Source organism: Rana temporaria, chromosome 5 (genome assembly GCF_905171775.1).
Source record: "Rana temporaria chromosome 5, aRanTem1.1, whole genome shotgun sequence".
NCBI lineage: Eukaryota > Metazoa > Chordata > Amphibia > Anura > Ranidae > Rana > Rana temporaria.
Genome location: NC_053493.1, coordinates 364,452,766 through 364,471,217, shown reverse-complemented (window position 1 = coordinate 364,471,217; position 18,452 = coordinate 364,452,766). Strand labels below are relative to the sequence as shown.

Sequence of the window (18,452 nt, the reverse complement as noted above, 5' to 3'; positions counted from 1 at the left end):
GGCTTACTTGACTGTAGCTAATTTACCACCCATTTGATGGTGCCTGCCAAGTCCAGGGGCCACTTTGCAGATCCAGCTGCTTGACTAAAATCCTTGTAATAGTGGCATGCTGACCACCGCTATAACGGAGCATTCTTCCCACTGGTCACCAATGTAAGGGGCATTTTTTCTAACGACTCTCAAATTGTTGGTTTTAGCAGGGGTTCCCAGGGACCGAAAAACTATTTCAAGGAGTCCTATAGGATAAAAAGGCACGTTAGAATGTCAGTTCCAAATTGGATAAAAGTTGTGGTGGTTTCTGTGGTTGTGGTGCACAAACAATAAGCAGAGTTTATTCTTGTTGAGAAGTCTGGTAGACATGAGTAAAGGATCTGTTGTTCTATGCAAAACGTTGAGTTGTCCAAAAAAACTCCAACCCAGCCCATGAAATTTATGGCAGATATAAAGAGTTTGGGGCAATCCTTTGTATCAAAACATATTTTTATTTTTTATTTTTTTTGGTCCCAAAATTTATTGTATAAATGAATGCTGGTAGAAGTCAATTTTTTTTTTTTTGCTGATATAAATTATGGGCTAGATTCAGATAGAATGGTCTATCTATCCGCCCGGCATAACGTATCTCAGATACATTACGCCGCCGTAATTTAGGGCGCAAGTTCTGTATTCAGAAACAACTTGCACCCTTAGTTACGGCGGTGTAACGTATCTGTGTCGGCGTAAGCCAGTCTAATTCAAATGTGGATGATGTGGGCGTGTTTTATGTATATTAACTGTGACCCCGCGTATTTGACGTTTTTTACGAACGGCGCATGAAAAAATCATTCGTGAAAAAATTCCAGTGTGCATGCTCGAAATTCCGCCGCAAATCGTCATTGCTTTCGACGTGAACGTAAATTACGTCTAGCCCTATTCGCCAACGACTTACGCAAATGACGTAAAATTTTCAAAACTCGACGCGGGAACGACGGCCATACTTAACATAGGATACGCCTCATATAGCAGGGGTAACTATACGCCGAAATAAGCGTATCTAGCTCATTTGCATATTCCTTGCGTAAATATAAGGAAGCGCCACCTAGCGGCCAGCGTAAATATGCAGCCTAAAATACGACGGTGTAAGACACTTACGCCGGTCGGATCTTAGGGAAATCTATGCGTAACTGATTCTATGAATCAGGCGCATAGATACAACGGCCCGCACTCAGAGATACGACGGCGTATCTTCTATGTGAATCTACCCCTATATATCTTTCTGCAGCCTTCACAATAGCCTTGTAACTGCGCTAGAAGCTTCAGCCAAGCGTGTGTTTGTTGAATAGGTGCTCGGCCATGCCAGGGTGGCTAGACCAAAGCTTCTTCAAGCTGGTGATGTGATCTCCAAGTTTTTCATCTTCTCTACGCTCTCCGACAAATTAGAAGACTCCAGGAAGTCCGTCATGTGAGGGTCACTCTTGTCAGCAGCCACACCATGGAGGTCCAACAGAGCCTGGTTTACAGATTTCTCCAGCTTTAGAGCAGTTTGCAGTGCCTCTAAACCATTCTTCCAGTCGTCAAGCTCTGGTTTCTCTACACTCTGGAGGAACACCCGGCCTCCTCTCTGGTTCTGGTACTTGATTAGCTTTTCCGCATGCTCCTTCTCCTCTTCTAAACGTTCCCGGAAAAACTTGGCAAAATTAGAAAGGGTTACATCATCGCGGTTAAAATAGGAGGCCATAGAAAGGTAGATGTAGGAGCTGTGGAATTTCAGGTTCACCGTGCAGTTGAGGCCCGCCTCACAGTCTTGGTGGAAGTTTTGTCTGACCTGAGACTCCATGATGGTGTGTAGTGCAGACCCAGCTGGTACTGATGATTCCAAAACATATTTTTCAATGGTTTACCAATGGTGTCACAATTGTTCATGGCCATCCGTTTTTATCTCATGTCTATTGACACCTTGAATTTGTTCTGAGAAATAATCACTGGAGATCAAGAATCCCGTTTCTTTCTGCATTGTTAGGGCTTTGTCAAGATTAAAATACTAAGATTTCCCTAAAATGTTTTATACTTGATTGGTGTAATAATTAGATTTTGCTGATATTCAATCTAATTTCTCTTAGCCACTAGCGCAGTGTGAGTCACACTTTCAAGGGATCAATGCGGCTTCTATTTCAAATGACAATTTGGCATCGCAGATTAGATTTGCTGTCCTGTTACTTTGCAGAATGTCAGGAGATGAAGTGCAAAAACCTTTCCTGGGGAAGGTTAATATTCATATCTCTGTTGCTCACAGAAATCTTGATATAATGGAAAATATTTACAAAAATGTGTAGTTCTATATACATAAAAAAAAAAAAGTAGATCAATATGTAGATTGGAGGTCGACCAATATGGGTTTTTCTCTGGTCAATGTCGATATTTAGAAATCGCGGAAGCCGATGGCCGGTATATGATGCAGATCCCCTTCATCTCATAAAATCTAACAGTTAGACCCCTTTCACACTGGGGCGTTTTTCAGGTGCTTTTGGGCTAAAAATAGTGCCTGCAAAGTGCCTGCAAAACTGCTCCCCTGCAGTCTCAGTGTGAAAGCCCGAGTGCTTTCACACTGAGGCGGTGCGCTGGCAGGACGTTAAAAAAAAGTCCTGCAAGCAGCATCTTTGGAGCAGTGTGTACACCGCTCCTCCACCGCACCTGCCCATTGAAATCAATGGGGCAACGCGGCTGTACCGCTTGCAAAGCTCCTTTCACGGCCGCTAGCGGAGTAAAAGCACCCCGCTTGTGATCAAATAGCGCAGCGAAATTTACGGTAACACGCCCCTAAAAATAGCGGCGCTTTACCGCCCCAGTGTGAAAGGGGCATTATTCACACACTTACCCAAACATAAGTTAGATTTGTCATTCTGCCCTAGATCCCACTTATAGCAGTGGGTAAAAGAGTTCTTATTCAACTACTTCTGACCATTGTGACAGAATCAGGTGATTTGACCAAGACCACTTCTGTAGGTAAATTTTGCCAATGCAAGGGTAATAAATTTTAAGTTTACAAAACATGTGAATTAATATTTCGATTTTTTTTTTTATTCTTTATTTACAGCTTTGCATATTGCAAACATTTTCTCAAACTCACGTCACACGAGACACAATAACACAGTTGCAACCAACCAAGTGTTACAAAACCCAGGACCCTGCATTTACTATATCTTTACTGCGACAGGCAAGCGTACGTTCGTGAATAGGCGTATCTCGCTGATTTACGCATTCTAGGCGTATATCAGCGTACACGCCCCTAGCGGCCGGCGCAAATAGACAGCTAAGTTACGACAGCGCCGGCAGTCGTATCTTAGCTAGATTTAAGTGTATTTCAATTTGGGAATACACTTAAATATAGGACGGCGCAGATTCTGAGTTACGACGGCGTATCTACTGATATGCCGGCGTAACTCTACGTGAATCTGGCTATAAATATTTACTATGATTTAAAGGACAGCCTCATCAAAGACTGATATTTTAGTTTTCCCTAGTTATTGTTATGTTGAATCACACGCTTGTTTCTTATGTTTCTTGATAGCTCCAATGACAAGATATACCAAGCAGAATCCCTAGTTCTGCTCAACTGCCACAGCCATCACAAAGTAAATGTCGGTTTCACACTCCACTGATGGACTTGCCATGCTGCAGAATAAACAAGCAATTGGGGAGGGAAGCTGTGTGAGGCCCCGTACACATGTCTGAGGAACTCGACGTGCCAAACACATCGAGTTCCTTGTCGAGTTCTGTGTTGAAGCCGCCGAGGATCTCGGCGTGCCAACTTTCCTCATTGAACAACGAGGAAATAGAGAACATGTTCTCTTTTCGGCCCGACGAGTTCCTCGTCGGCTTCCTCGGTGAAAAGTGTACACACGACCGAGTTTCTCGGCAGAATCCAGCTCTGATCGAGTTTCTGGCAGAATTCTGCCGAGGAACTCGGTCGTGTGTACGGGGCCTGAGAGATTGGCACACATTACTGCAGAAAAGTCTTGCTATTGGGCTCTCTGAGAGATATAAGAAGAGGTTGATTCAACCCAGCAACGTCTACCCAACGCTGAGTTATCACTTTTAGGTGACGTTGCAATTACTTTGAGTGTTTAGTTACCGTAATTATTCTTGACATGCACATTTAAATTTACATTCTACTCTAAAAAATTTGAGATACACTTGAATTTCCACTTTTTATACTCACATTATACTTTTTTATATTCACATCACTGAAGTAAATGAGTTTATCGGCTTATCTTACAAACTAAAGCCTTGCCTGTCCAATCGTCCTGAGAATAGCTTTCAATAAAGCATCTTTCTTGTTTGTTTGAACTTACTTTGCAGCTAGTGTATTCTCGTATCACAAAGGTTTAGACTATTATACTGCATAATGCTTTGAAACTGCAGGGCTTTTCATGTAAAAAAAAAAAAATAGGGTTGACAAAGCCATGCTATTTAAGTCTTGGCATTGCTCCTATTCACAGCACAAGAGGCATTCACAATCAGCACAGCATTCTGGAGCAACAATAAAATTCTTTACACCGCTTCCACCTTCTCTAGTTATAAAATAGGTCTCTGTTGTTTTACAAGAGTATGGTCTATTTTATTATAACATAACTAGTCATGATAGTGTTCTTGGTTATTGGGTCTTGTGAGCCAGAGGTAGCGATAACCCCATGGATTGTACTGTTGAAAAATGGGAGTTTGCCCTATTCTTACCCAGATCACCCAAATTTCCCAATATCCGCCCACACAAACACAAGTCTTCTAGTCGCCCTGATTGAATTAACCCTACTCCTCCTCTGTTCAGTGTGATATCCTTTCTATGTATTTTGATATTGTACTGTACCGTTCCTTCATCCTGCAGCCATCAAATGGACCTTAAAAGAGAAGTCTGTTTTTTTTGCTATTCATACTTACCTTGGTGGATGCATCATCAGACTGATGCTGCATCTGTCCCCGTCTCTGCACTGAGAACCGAGCCACCAAACACCACCGATGGCTCAGTTCTCACTCCTCCCCGAGCAGAGCGATGTTGACTGTCAGTCAGCAACGCTTCTGCTCTACTTCTCCACGCTCATTGGAGCGTTGATCCGTGGAGGGGCGGGGAGCCACTGTCTCAGCGGCTCGCTAAAACTGCCATCAATCAAGGCAGCTGGTGGATCCAGACTGGGAAGTCAGGGTGAAGCGCTGCTTCGACTGATGGCAGTGTCATCAGTAGAGAACAGACTTCAGACCGCTCTCCGCTGAAAACGGGTCACAGGAGTGCAAAACTAATTGCACTCCTGTGACCCATAGGAGAAGCCCAGCCTAAAAAGCTCAGGCTGGGCTTCTCCTTTAAAGGTAAATGAATAGGTCATCAATATTTTCTATGTTATGCTGCGTACAAACGGTCAGAAATTCTGACCGTGTGTATGCGCCATCAGACATTTGCTGTGGGAATTTCCGACAACAAATGTTTGAGAGCTGGTTCTCAATTTTTCCAGCAAAAGTTCTTGTCGGAAATTCCGATAATCTATAGCCAATTCTGTAGCCAAAAATCCTACGCATGCTCAGAATCAATTTGACGCATTCTCGGAATCATTGAACTTCATTTTTCTCGGCTCGTCGTAGTGTTGTACATGACCGCGTTCTTGACGTTTGGAATTTCCGACAACATTTGTGTGACTGTGTCTATGCAAGACAAGTTTGAGTGAACAATCCGTCGGAAAAAATCCACGGTTTTGATGTTGGAATGTCCGATCTTGTGTACGCGGCATAACTCTTTGATTTTGCTTTGGCCATCTCTGGAGCTGTGTTGGTAATTCCAGTGACAGAAATGAGCCAGTTAAGGTGCCTGCAGTGTTTGCTTGATTCATCCATTTTCAGTTTGATAGGAAAATACTAGAAAAATATGTAGACTTTGCCATGATCCAGGCCAGCGCTCCCTGGCTTAGCCTGCTTGAAGGAAAGTTGATTGGTTTAAATGGACTTTCATGGCTGATCACTATTGTTTTTTTATAGACAGGCTGGCAATGTCAGTGCTCCCCTTTCCTCCTCTATAGGCACAAACATGAATTGGGAAGACCATTTGTTGGCCAAGTTCTGCATGTATGACAGGTTGTGAGTTCTCAAAAGTAAATGAGCAGAAGCTCTGCTGACTTCCATCATCCAATCATGTGCAATCAAAAATGCTTTTTTCCCCCTTGCACGTGATTGGGTATTCTTTGCAAAGTAAAGCTTTACCTCATTTACTAAGCTCTGGAGCAACTGCACTTGCAGAGTATAACTGCACTTTGCAAAGTGCACAGTCTATTTGCCTTTAGAAAATTAACCCTAATGTATCTGTCTTGTCCAGTCACAGAGACAGAAAGCATGGGGGCAGGCTTCTCAGTTATTGATCACTGTGATAGCCAATCAAAGGCTATCACAGTGATTAGGTGATCTGGAAATGTTCTGGGTCCCGATTGTTAGAATGGGGCCCAGGGCTCTCAGTGAGACCCCGGTCTCTGTGCTGGGAATGCACCAGCACAAAGGGAGATACAAAGATATGTAGCCCCAACAAAAAAAAAGCCCAGTCCAGTAGGGCTGCATATTTGCGTATGGTTGGAGTGAAGGGGTTAACCAGCAAACAAGCTTAAAAACAAGCCATCCCTGGCCTCTCTAGCTGTATGTACTGTAAACAAGTTCATTTTCAAAAACCCTCCAAGATCACAACAACCAGTTTCAGTCAGTTCCTAACAGCTTAGAAACAGCTGATGTGTGTATACAATAGAAGGCTGGCAGTCTGCCAAGATTTTGGTGCAATAGAAAGTAAAAGGCAAAAAATCTAAGGTATCCGTGCCTCTGTTGTGAGGATTAATTTCTCCACAATGCCTATAGCTACAGAAGTGAACGAGGGCTTGTTTTAAAAGTTTTTCTTACTGCTTGTTTAGCATATGTAACTATTTCAGTGTGCAATGTCTTGACACAGGCTCTCTTAAAGTCAAGGATTTCTTACTCAAAAAGAGTTCTCTTTCTCCTAGTAATGGCCAATGTACTGGCCTATAAGCTTCATCTGACAGCTGCAGGAAAAATATAGTACAATAGCAGAGTATAATGGTGGAACAGGCAGAAAAGCTCTTTTCCACTCTTTTGAGATCTGCTATGTCAGCTGACAAACAACTATCAAGCTGAGACAATAACCATGAAACAAGAGGTTGAGAAGCTCTGTCAACAGTTGAGATGGCTTCTTATGGCCTGACATTACTTACCTGAAGTAAGTGCCTTGTACACACGACCGGTTTTCCTGTTGGGAAAACTGGCGTGTTTTCCCTTGGCCGGGAAAACTGGCCGTGTGTATGCTCCTTAGCAGTTTTCCCGACAGGAAAACTGCGGTTAAAAAAATGAGAACATGTTTTTAGATTCATACTTACCTCGGTGGATGAAGCATCAGACCGATGCTCCATCTGTCCCCCACCGTCCCTGCACTGAGACCTGAGCCACCGAACATCGCCGATGACTCGGTTCTCACAGATCCCAGAGAGGAAAGCGGCTTTCCTCTCTGCTTCTCCATGCTCATTGGAGCGCCGAGCAGTGAAGGAGTGGGGAGAGCCTGACAGGCGTCTCGCTGAGATGCCGAGACTGCCATTAATCAGGGAAGCTGGTGAATCCCGACTTGGAAGTCGTGATGACGCGCTGCCCCGACTAATGGCCGTGACGTCAGCAGAGAGCAGATTTCAGACCGCTCTCCGCTGAAAACAGGTCACAGGAGTGAAAAACGAATTGCACTCCTGTGACCCTGAGGAGAAGCCAGGGGCAGACTGACCATTGAGGCACTCAGGCACTGCCCAAGGGCCCCATGCCACTAGGGGGCCCCATCAGGGTTGCCAGGCTCAGTAAAACCAGGGACAGTATGTAAAAATCTGTGTTTTTTTTACATCTGTCCCTGATATGTCCAAAACCGACATGCTTTTGATGTGAAAATCCAGAGATTTTAGCTGCCCCGCCTCTGTACTGCCTCCTGGCTTGGTGGCCATCTGTAAGCCCAGGGGCCCCATAATCTTCTATTGCCCAGGGGCCCCATGAGTTGTCAGTCCGCCCCTGGGAGAAGCCCAGCCTAAAAAGCTCAGTCTGGACTTCTCCTTTAAAAAGCTTTGAAAGACAAAGATCTTGGAAAGTGTTTTGAATAAAAAATTTGGTGGGTGCCAAAGTAGACAGCAACAAAGGGTCTTGCAAGCCTGCTCTTTTCTGGAGTTAATTACATGACCATTTGCTTCATGTTAATTACCATAGCCAAAAGAATATGGGCTGGTGTAGTTTATGGAATCTGCTCACTTAGCTAAAAATAGACTGGAGAGGAAGTGTGTTGTGATAATTAGAAACATACCCGGTCGATGCCTACCATAAAGATCTGATTTCCCAAGGCCGACCTTTTTTGAACGCACGGATGCCTGCTTCCTGTTGGGAGCAGAACAGAAGCCAAAACACATGGCTAATTATTATTGCAATCCTTATGCTTGCATATTTATTTATGTATGTCTCTTCTGACCTACACAAGGTTGATGGAAGCCTACAAAATCATACTTGGAAGGTACATTTTTTGACTGAGTAAATAAAACAATCCAAGCCTCTTCTGGAAGAGAACATCTGTGTGCAAGAAGGTTTGTTTATAATCAGTCTTAACTTGTGGCTTTTGACATATAGTAGGCATTACAAAAGACAGAGATTTTGGCACCGACTTATAAAATCTTTTGAAACCCTAGCCTACCCATAGTGGTAGGAACATCAAGTTTTAGCTGTTTTTCAGAAGAAGAACCGACCAGGAGGACATGATTAGGAAGCTTGAAAGATTGATTTTCTTTAAGCACGATTTCTTATAAGAAAAAAACAAAGAAAAATGGAGCCGCTAGCACTGAATATTTTTAAAGGTGCAGCTTTGACTTCACTATACATTTAGTTTAAGACCTAGAATGATCACAAGAGAAGCCTAAAACATCTGGACTCTGGCTCCAGAGCCTTCACATTTTAAAGCAAGTCCTATATCTCTGTTTCCACACATTCAATTTAAAGAAGATCTTTCATTCAAATCTATATATTTTTTACAGTTCTGGGGAAAAGTGCCATGTGCTATGTGCTTTCTAGCCCAAGCAGTGGCCCTTCCATTAGGGGCTCACAGGCGCCTCCCCCCTTATCCATGCATCCGGCCCCCTAATCTACATGCAGGGCACTGGACACATGGATTGCAATGGATTTTTTTTAAGCACGTAATTAGAGCCAGAGGCTCTAATAGGCTTAAAGGGGTTGTAAAGATAAAAATATTTTCCTCCTAAATGAAAGTCTGACAGTAGCTGATAAAGTAAAAAGTAATGTTTTGCATTATAACTAGTTTGATACCTGTTGAAATCGAGCTGTTTTATTCACCTCCGTCACTCCTGAATCATTATTCTCACTGACTTCCTGGTTTGCGATGCGCATTCATTCTTGCTACATCACGGCCTAATGGGAACTACAGTTGCCATTAGGCTTGGCCTCCATGCCTGTGAGGGATACGAGAGCATCTTCACGCAGGGCTGTAGACATAGGGAGGGGGTGAGCACATTCTGCTTTCCACCATGCAAAACAGCTCAGATGCTGGTGGAAAGCAAGAAGAGGAGCGACAGGAAGTGGCATTTTCTTGTCATTCAAGTTTAAGTTTATTTTCAGAAAAAAAAATCAGTACAATGTAATGAACATCAATGAAAATGATTACAGTGTGGCATACAGTCAAAAACAACATGGTACATTTAGTTAATTTCCTGCCCTTCCATTCCACATTGAAACAAAGTACCATTAAAACGTAAAAGAAATTGTGAATAACAAAAAAGAATAAATATATTGAAGAAAACAAAATCCAACCCAATTGTCCTCCCCAACCTCCAGAGATACTATAATCCGTATAACCCAATCCAGACCCATGAAATTTTAATAAATATAATAGATTGTTTGTTTAGATCTATAAGGAGGATAGATGCCTAGGGTAAACTCCACCCCCCCGACACCCCTAATGGGATCACTCTGTGCCCTAAGAGGCAGAATAACCCCTATCATCCCCCCTCCCTTTTAATAGATAATAAGAATAACCTGATAACAAGAGGACAACTTCAAAACCATCCTCCATATAACATACGTAAGAGGGTTTAAGAAACCATTACAATTAGGTTCAATCAAACCATTTTAAAATAAAATGTAACATATGGGAAGAATAATAAAGAATATATATTATTCTTGTCAAAATAAAGGAAAAGAACAACATATGTATGCAAAACTTGTTCCTTATTCATATAATAAAAAAAAAAAGAAACAACATAAACAAAATAATAAGAGAGAAAGAGAAATAATGATAGAGAGAAAAAAAGACAGCATAATAAAAGAAAGAAAGATAGAGCCCACCCCATGGCATCCTCTAAAGCACAGAGGTGAGGAAGAGGGATAAATAGATGCCAATTTTAGAGGAACAAGATACCACCTGGTAAATATTTTCACATTTGCCTCCATAAGAGGCACACTCATAAAGCCTTTAATAGATCTAATAAAGTTTCAGAAGTGGCATTTTCAAACCCAGATTACTGTATTTTGGAGGTCAAAAGGAAAAACGAGGTAAGTGATATTTAAATGCTCTTGCTTACAGCAATCAATTGATCAAATAAAAAACTAACCTTTAGTGTTCCTTTAACAAAAGAGTGGGTTTGGGGTGCAATCGCTATTGTTGTGTGACAAAAGTGAATGAATATTTGCTGTTGTCGCACTGATTCTCCTCCCGGCCAATCAGGAAGCAGGTCTTAAGAGCCATGTCCTGATTGGCAGAAAGGACAAGCAAGGAGGAAAGATGAGGGTGGGGATGGTATGGCGGCATGCTCTGGAACTGTTGAAGAGTTTTGCGACCACCGGCAGAGAGCAAAGCTGTACAGGGGAGGAGCTACTGCCATGGAGAGTATGGGCAGTTAGTACTGTACTGAGCCTGACCTGACAACTGTGTGACCCACCGACCCACGGGGGGTAGGGGGTGACCCACCGACCGACTGGGGAAGGTGGTTGTGGGTGCATTGTTTGCCTCCCCCACCCAAAATATACCACCAGCTGCCACTGAGCCCAAGTATCAGTAACGACCTGCCCCCAACTCCACCTACTGTGGGCAATCTGACAACAGCTTTGAAGGACATAAGCTACAGCTTATCTCAGCTGTGAACACTTTTCTGAGATAAACAAGAGCAAGAGGAATGCAGAGGGAGGAGGGAATGTGTCAACCTCTGCTTTCCTCTTGCCATTGTTTTTTTCAGTAAAGTGTTCACAGCTGAGATAAGCCTGTAGCTTTCTCCTTGAAAGCTGTTGTTGGATCGACCGCAGCCAGCAGGAGGTGAGGGGGACAGGTCAGTACACTTAACAAGGGTAAGAAAGCATTTAGAAATATGGGAAAGAGTACTACAGAATTGTAAAATAAAAATGATAATGATAAACGTTAAAATTAACTCTAGGCAAACCGCTAAATACATCACATGGAAGCTTTGCCAGCCTTGTGACCTGACTTTTTTAAGTCACTTCCCTGCCTCCAGTCTATGATTTGGCAGTAAAACGGAGCAGCAAATTAATAAGGTAATCTCTGTGATTTCCCCTTGTATCAGCATATTCCTTGTCAGAACATATTTATGCATCACACCTAATTGGCCCCAAATAGTGCCCCTCTCTCTCCCAGTCTGAGTGTTACTGTATAGGGTTGCAATAAACAAATTGTATATTTAGAATAGTTATATTTAAAAAAATACATGTTTTATTTATTTTATAATTATATAACTGGATTTGTTGCTGTTTGCCTGGTGTTCAGCTATTAGGAGCGCCTCTAAGCTCGTTTTGCATTCCATCTGGTTATAGAATTTAAAAGAAAAGCAAATAACAAAAAACTGTACTGCTTATGGATTTCTTTAATATTCAGGCGTACTTGAATACAATTAAAATGTGAGATCTCTTCATGTTATAGCCGAGCAGATATAAACCAGAAAAAAAGCTCAACTCTAATGCCCTGTACACACGACCGGTTTTCCTGACATACCAAAACCCCACGTTTTTCCCAATGTGATTCCTCTCAAACCTGCCTTGCATACACACGTTCAGTCAAAAAAACGCTCGACCAAAGCACAGTGACGTCCAACACGTACGACGGCACTAGGGGACGTTCCATTCAAATGACGCCACCCTTTGGGCTGCTTTTGCTGATCCTTGTGTTAGCAAAGGTTTGGTGAAAGACGATTTGCGCTTTTCAGCCTTGTGCTTTTCAGTCCATTACAGGGTGACGAATGTGCTATCTCCATTCTGAACGCTAGTTTTACCAGAACTAGCGCTCCTGTCTCATACTTGATTCTGAGCATGTGCGTTTTTTTTCCCCTCGGAAAAGCATACACACGAGAGGTTTTCGCGACGAGAAAAAGACTGATGGGAAACACGACAGGAAAAAATAGAACAGGTTCGAATTTTTTTGCAGGCAGTTTTCTCGTCGGGAAAACTGCTATGGAGCATACACACAACCGGTTTTCCCGACCAATCTAAAAAATGTCAGTTTTCTCGTCTGAAAAAACAGTCATGTGTACGAGGCATAAAGTCCCTTTCACACTTGTGCGATCTAAAAGACCAGTGATTTGGCAGCGCTTTTTCCTGCAAATTTTATGTGATTTGAAGCAATGCCAGTGTAATCTTGAGGTCTTTGGACACAGGAGTCACAGGAAAAGTCGCACAAGTGTGAAAGGGGCCTTATAGACAGCTCAGCTTCACTGACTTTAGGTCACAAAAAGTTTCCATTTATCAACAACTCTCATGCCGCGTTTTTAAAAAACGTCATTTAAAATTATCGTGTGTGGGCAAAACGTTGTTTTATGTCTTAAAAAAAAACGCCAAAAAAAAATTCGAACATGCTTGAATTTTTTGTGTCATTTTTCAAAACGTCGTTATTTGTTTCACAGAAATTGACCGTGTGTAGCAAAAAACAACGTTTTTAAACCCCCGCATGCCCAGAAGCTAGTTATGAAGCGAGCTTCAATGGAAAAAAGTGGTGAACGTAACCTCGCTTTGCTAGAGCATTGTGAAAAAACGATGGTGTGTAGGCAACGTCGTTTTTGAAAATGAAGTTTCAAAAACGTCGTTTTATTTCATGATCTAAAACGTTGTTTTTTTTCATCACAAAAAACGACCGTCTGTACGCGGCATCAGGCTTTTTTTTATAAGAGCAGAGGAAAGCAACGTCCAAATGCCAACCAAAACAGCAGTTTTATTTCACCTAGAATGATCAGGGCATTTTCTCTATGATTACTTGTTTTTTTTTTCACTTTGTTTATTAACCACTTAATGACCTGAAGATTTTCCCCCCTTAATGACAGGCCATTTTTTTTGATACAACAATTGCCCGGTCGTGTGACGCTGTACCCAAACAAAATTGACGTCCTTTTTTTTCCCCACAAATAGAGCTTTCTTTTGGTGGTATTTAATCACCTCTGTGTTTTGTTTTTTTTGTGCTATAAACAAAAAAACATCATCAATTTTGAAGAAAACCCAATTTTTTTTTACTTTTTGCTATACTAAATATCCCCCAAATAAATATAAAAATAATGTCTTCATCAGTTTGGTCCAATATGTATTCTTCTACATATTTTTGGTAAAAAAAATTGCAATAAGTGTATATTGATTGGTTTGTGCAAAAGTTATAGCGTCTACAAAATATTTATGGCATTTTTATTATTATTATTTTTTACTAGTAATGGCAGTGATCAGCGGTTTTTAATAGGACTGCGGCATTGCTTAGGACAGATCGGACACTTTTGACACATTGACATTTATACAGAGATCAGAGCTAGAAATAGCCACTGATTACTGTATATATGTCACTGGCAGGGAAGGGGTTAACACTAGGGAGCGATAAAGGGGTAAGTGTGTCCTAGGGTGGTGTTTCTAACTGTGGGGGCAGTGTAGTGACTGGGAGTAGAGAGAGATCACTGTTCCTGATCACTAGGAACAGACAATCTCTCTCCACTTCCCTGTCAGAATGGGGATCTGCCTGTTTACATACACAGATCCCCGTTCTGGCTCTGTGAGGAGTGATAGCGTGTGGCTGGTGAACATCACGGCTGCCGGCCACACGCATCTGCTCCAGGGTCACACGGCAGGCGTGCGCGCCCCTATACCCCTTAAAGCGCCCGCCGTATTTGCGCAGGGTAGCTAACATGCTCCTGTGTAACCATGGTGGCTAGTCGTCAAGTACACTATACTACCAAAAGTTTTGGGATGCCTGCCTTTCCACACATATGAACTTTAATGGCATACCAGTCTTTGTCCGTAGGGTTCAATATTTAGTTGGCCCATCCTTTGCAGCTATAACAGCTTTAACTCTTCTGGGAAGGCTGTCCACAAGGTTTAGGAGTTTGTCTATGGGAATGTTTGATCATTCTTCCAGAAGCGCATTTGTAAGGTCAGGCACTGATGTCACATGACACACTGCACTTACAGGATGCCCTCAGTGTTTAAGTCTCTAGTGGTGGAAAGAGATTGCTGTGATAATGCTTCAGAGGAGATGAGTATTTCCGTCACAGCTGCTTTTTTTTTAACACCTGCTGTGGGAGCATAAATAAAAAACATTTTCCCGGAATTGGGCTTTAACAACCTCAGACTAAATACTAGTCTTTTTTTAACCTTATAGCACCATTATCATAGTGATGATAAACAAACATAACCTACATCTCTGAAGAGACATGAATGTATCACCTGACTAAAGAACCAGACCGGTAACCACGTCCCTGGCATTTATACGTAATGAAATAACCACAAGTGAACTCGGCAGCAGCGACAGCCCATGAGCCTTCCACACTAAATGACCCGTGAGAAGTAATGAGGTTTAGATGACTTCCCAGCCCTGGCAATGAATCACAAGATGGCAACAGGAAAACCCTTCCTTCTATTCCTGAACTGGGAGCTGCAAATGTTCTCTGTTGCTCAGGAAAGGCAAATAAAACAAACATTAGCTAAATAGTAAATCTGAACCATGCAACACTTTAAAAGCTTACTTAAAATGAATATCCACCTCTAACACCCTAGAAAATGAAAATCATAAATGTTTTTCATGGGCACACATATAACAATAAGGTATAAACTTATTAAACTGACCTTGCTTCTCTTCTGAGGCCGCTGTTAGCTGTACCATATTAATGTGTATATATAGAAAACTAGATAGAAATACAAATATAAATCAAACCAATATTTGGTGTGACTACTTTGGCTTCAAAACAGCATCAATTCTTACACTTGCACAAAGTCAAGGATTTTGTAGGATTAGTCAGGTTTATGATGAAACACATTTTTCGAAGAAGATGCAAATGATCATCAATTTCATATGTAGGTTGAAACAGTTATCAACTGAAACAGAAACAACACAGCTGTGTAGGAGGCCTAAAACTGGGTGAGGAACAGTCAAACTCTGCTACTAAGGTAAGATTGTAGAAGAAAGTTTCATGTCACAGGTCATACACCATGGCAAGACTGAGCATAGCAACAACACACAAGGTAGTTCTACTGCATCATCAAAGTCTCTCCCGGGCTAAGATTTCAAAGCAGACTGGGGTTTTAAGATGTGCTATTCAAGCTCTTTTAAAGAAGCAGAAGGAAACGGGCAATGCTGAGGACCACAGTGGTCGGCCAAGGAAACTTAATGTAGCAGATGAAAAATACATTGTGCTTATTTCCCTTTGACATCGGAAGATGTCCAGCAGTAGCATCAGCACAGAACTGGTGGAAACCAGTGGGACCCAAAAAGCCACACCACCGATGTAGAAACAAGGCTAAGCGACTTGACTTTGCACAAAAACATGGGAACTGGGATGCAGAAAAATGGCAGCAGGTGCTCTGGACTGAAATGTTGAAATATTTGGCTGTAGCAGGAGGCAATTTGTTTGCTGAAGGGCTGGAGATCGGTACAATAATGAATGTCTGCAGGCAACAGTGAAGCATGGTGGAGGTTCCTTGCAAGTTTGGAGCTACATTTCTGCAAATTGCGTTGGAGATTTGTTCAGGATCAATGGTGACCTCAATGCTAAGAAACACAGATAGATATTATCCATCGTGCCATGCCATCAGGGAGGTGTGTGATTGGCCCAAATGTATTCTGCTGCAGGACAATGACCACAAACATACAGCCAATGTCATTAATAACTATTTTCAGCATAAAGAAAAACAAGGAGTTCTGGAAGTGTTGTTTTGCCCCCCACAGAGCCCTGATCTCAACATCTTGGAGTCTGTCTGGGATTACATGAAGAGACAGAATGATCTATGGCAGCCTGTGGTTAGTTCTCCAAGATGTTTGGGACAACCTACAGTACCTGCTGAGCTATTTCAAGAACTGTTTGCAAGTGTACCTAGAAGAATTGACGTGCTTTTGAAGGCAGAGGGTGGTTACATCAAACATTGATTAATTTGAATTTCTCTTCTGTTCATTTACTTGCCATTTTGTTAATTGATAAAAATAAACTTTTAACACTTCTATTACGGAAAGCATTCTTAATTGACAGCATTTTTTATTACACCTGCCTGGAACTTTTGCACAGAATGTATATTTATACTGTACATGTAAATTTGCACATACAGACTGTGTAGCTGCACAGGGGTCTTACTGTGGGGTCCACTGATACTAATACAAGATGTGGGTTGGGGGTTTCTGCCTGTCAAATAGATCTGAACACTGCTTACTGAAAAGGGGGTCGCAGTGTTCATAATGCCCAAACCATACTCTTGCTTTGTATATAACCAAGTGATGCCTGGCACGGTTCGGCCCCACCCCTTCTCTCCTGCTTGGCTAACTGAGTTTGACTGACAGCAGCGGGAGCCATTGGCGCCCCCGCTGTGTCTCGGCCAATCAGGAGGGAGGGTCCAGGAAGGCCGATTCACTTGTGGACATTGCTGGATAGAGAGCGGGCTCAAGTAAGCATCAGGGGGGCTGCTGCACACAGAAGAAAAAACCTTCTCCCTTTACAACCCCTTTAAACTTAAAGGGTTTGTAAAGGTAAAAAAAAATCCCTAAATAGCTTCCTTTACCTTAGTGCAGTCCTCCTTCACTTACCTCATCCTTTGATTTTGCTTTTAAATGTCCTTATTTCTTCTGAGAAATCCTCACTTCCTGTTCTTCTGTCTGTAACTACACGCGGCAATGCAAGGCTTTCTCCCTGGTGTGGAGAAAGCCTCTTAAGGGGGCGAGCAGGAGTGTCAAGACACCCACTAACACACAGCTCCTTTCTCTATCTGCAAAGTAGATAGAGTCCTGACCCTTCTGCTTGCCCCCTCAAGAGGCTTTCTCCACACCAGGGAGAAAGTGTCGCATTACTGTGTGTAGTTACAGACGGAAGAACAGGAAGTGAGGATTTCTCAGAAGAAATAAGGATATTTAAAAGCAAAATGGAAGGATGAGGTAAGAGAAGGAGGACTGCACTAAGGTAAAGGAAGCTATAACATCTAGGGAAGTTTATTGTGATTAAGCAGTACTGTGAATAATCTACCCCTGTCTTTAAAGCGGATGTGCCACTAAACAAATATATTAAAAGCCAGCAGCTACAAATACTGCAGCTGCTGACTTTTAATATAAGGACACTTACCTGTCCTGGAGTCCAGCGGTGATCGCAGCAGATGACGAGCCGATCGCTCGTCACCCTGCTGCTCCCCCCTCCATCCACGGTGAGGGAACCAGGAAGTGAAGCGCTCCGGCTTCACTGCCCGGTTCCCTACGGCGCATGCGCGAGTCACGCTGCGCCCGCCGATTGGCTCCCGCTGTGTGCTGGGAGCCGAGTGTTCCCAGCATACAACGGGGGACGGACGGGAAGCGGAGAAAAAACCCGTCATTTGCCCGTATCGTAGGGCCGGAAGTGGGTGCAGATACCTGTCTGTAGACAGGTATCTGCACCCCCCTCCCCCCTGAAAGGTGTCAAATGTGACACCGGAGGGGGGAGGGTGCCGATCAGCGGGACTCCACTTTAGAGTGGAGATCCGCTTTAATATTTACTGAAACATTACAGTGCAATTTCTGACATATACTGTAAGTGTGCCTCCGCAAAACTTTTTTTCAAGTAGGGGGGCATCATTTAAGGGTCACCCATTTGCCACCCCTTTTCCACAATTTCATTATCACATTATGGTCAGAGACAGCAGACATAGTACAGTCCCTAGGATAAGTAATGGATAATGGCCGACAGGCCCTCTTAAAAGACCTAGCAAAACTACAGCAGTGATCCCTCTGGACGATCGCTTACTCTGGGTTCCCCCGGGGGTGATTCTGGTCAGTAGTGTAGCATGTCTGTACCCTGGCAGTGTCTCAGTATTTCTCTCTCTTTTGGCACTGGGTAGCGTGGCTCTCTCTCTGGTGGTGCTGGGTAGCGTGACTCTCTCTCCGGTGGCACTGAGTAGCATGGCTCTCTCTCTGGTTGTCCTGGGCAGCGTGGAAAATGGGA

The 18,452-nt window shown here is 42.8% G+C and overlaps 1 protein-coding gene across 1 annotated transcript; it reads right to left on the bottom strand.

Annotated features, from left to right (window-relative positions):
* Positions 1 to 1,260: 1,260 nt before the first annotated feature.
* On the bottom strand, positions 1,261 to 1,826 carry LOC120939684 (ferritin, lower subunit-like). The gene is given in 2 exon segments (XM_040352017.1): positions 1,261 to 1,384; positions 1,387 to 1,826. Coding segments are annotated over 2 exon segments (519 nt in total). The 5' UTR covers positions 1,814 to 1,826; the 3' UTR covers positions 1,261 to 1,292.
* Positions 1,827 to 18,452: the final 16,626 nt, after the last annotated feature.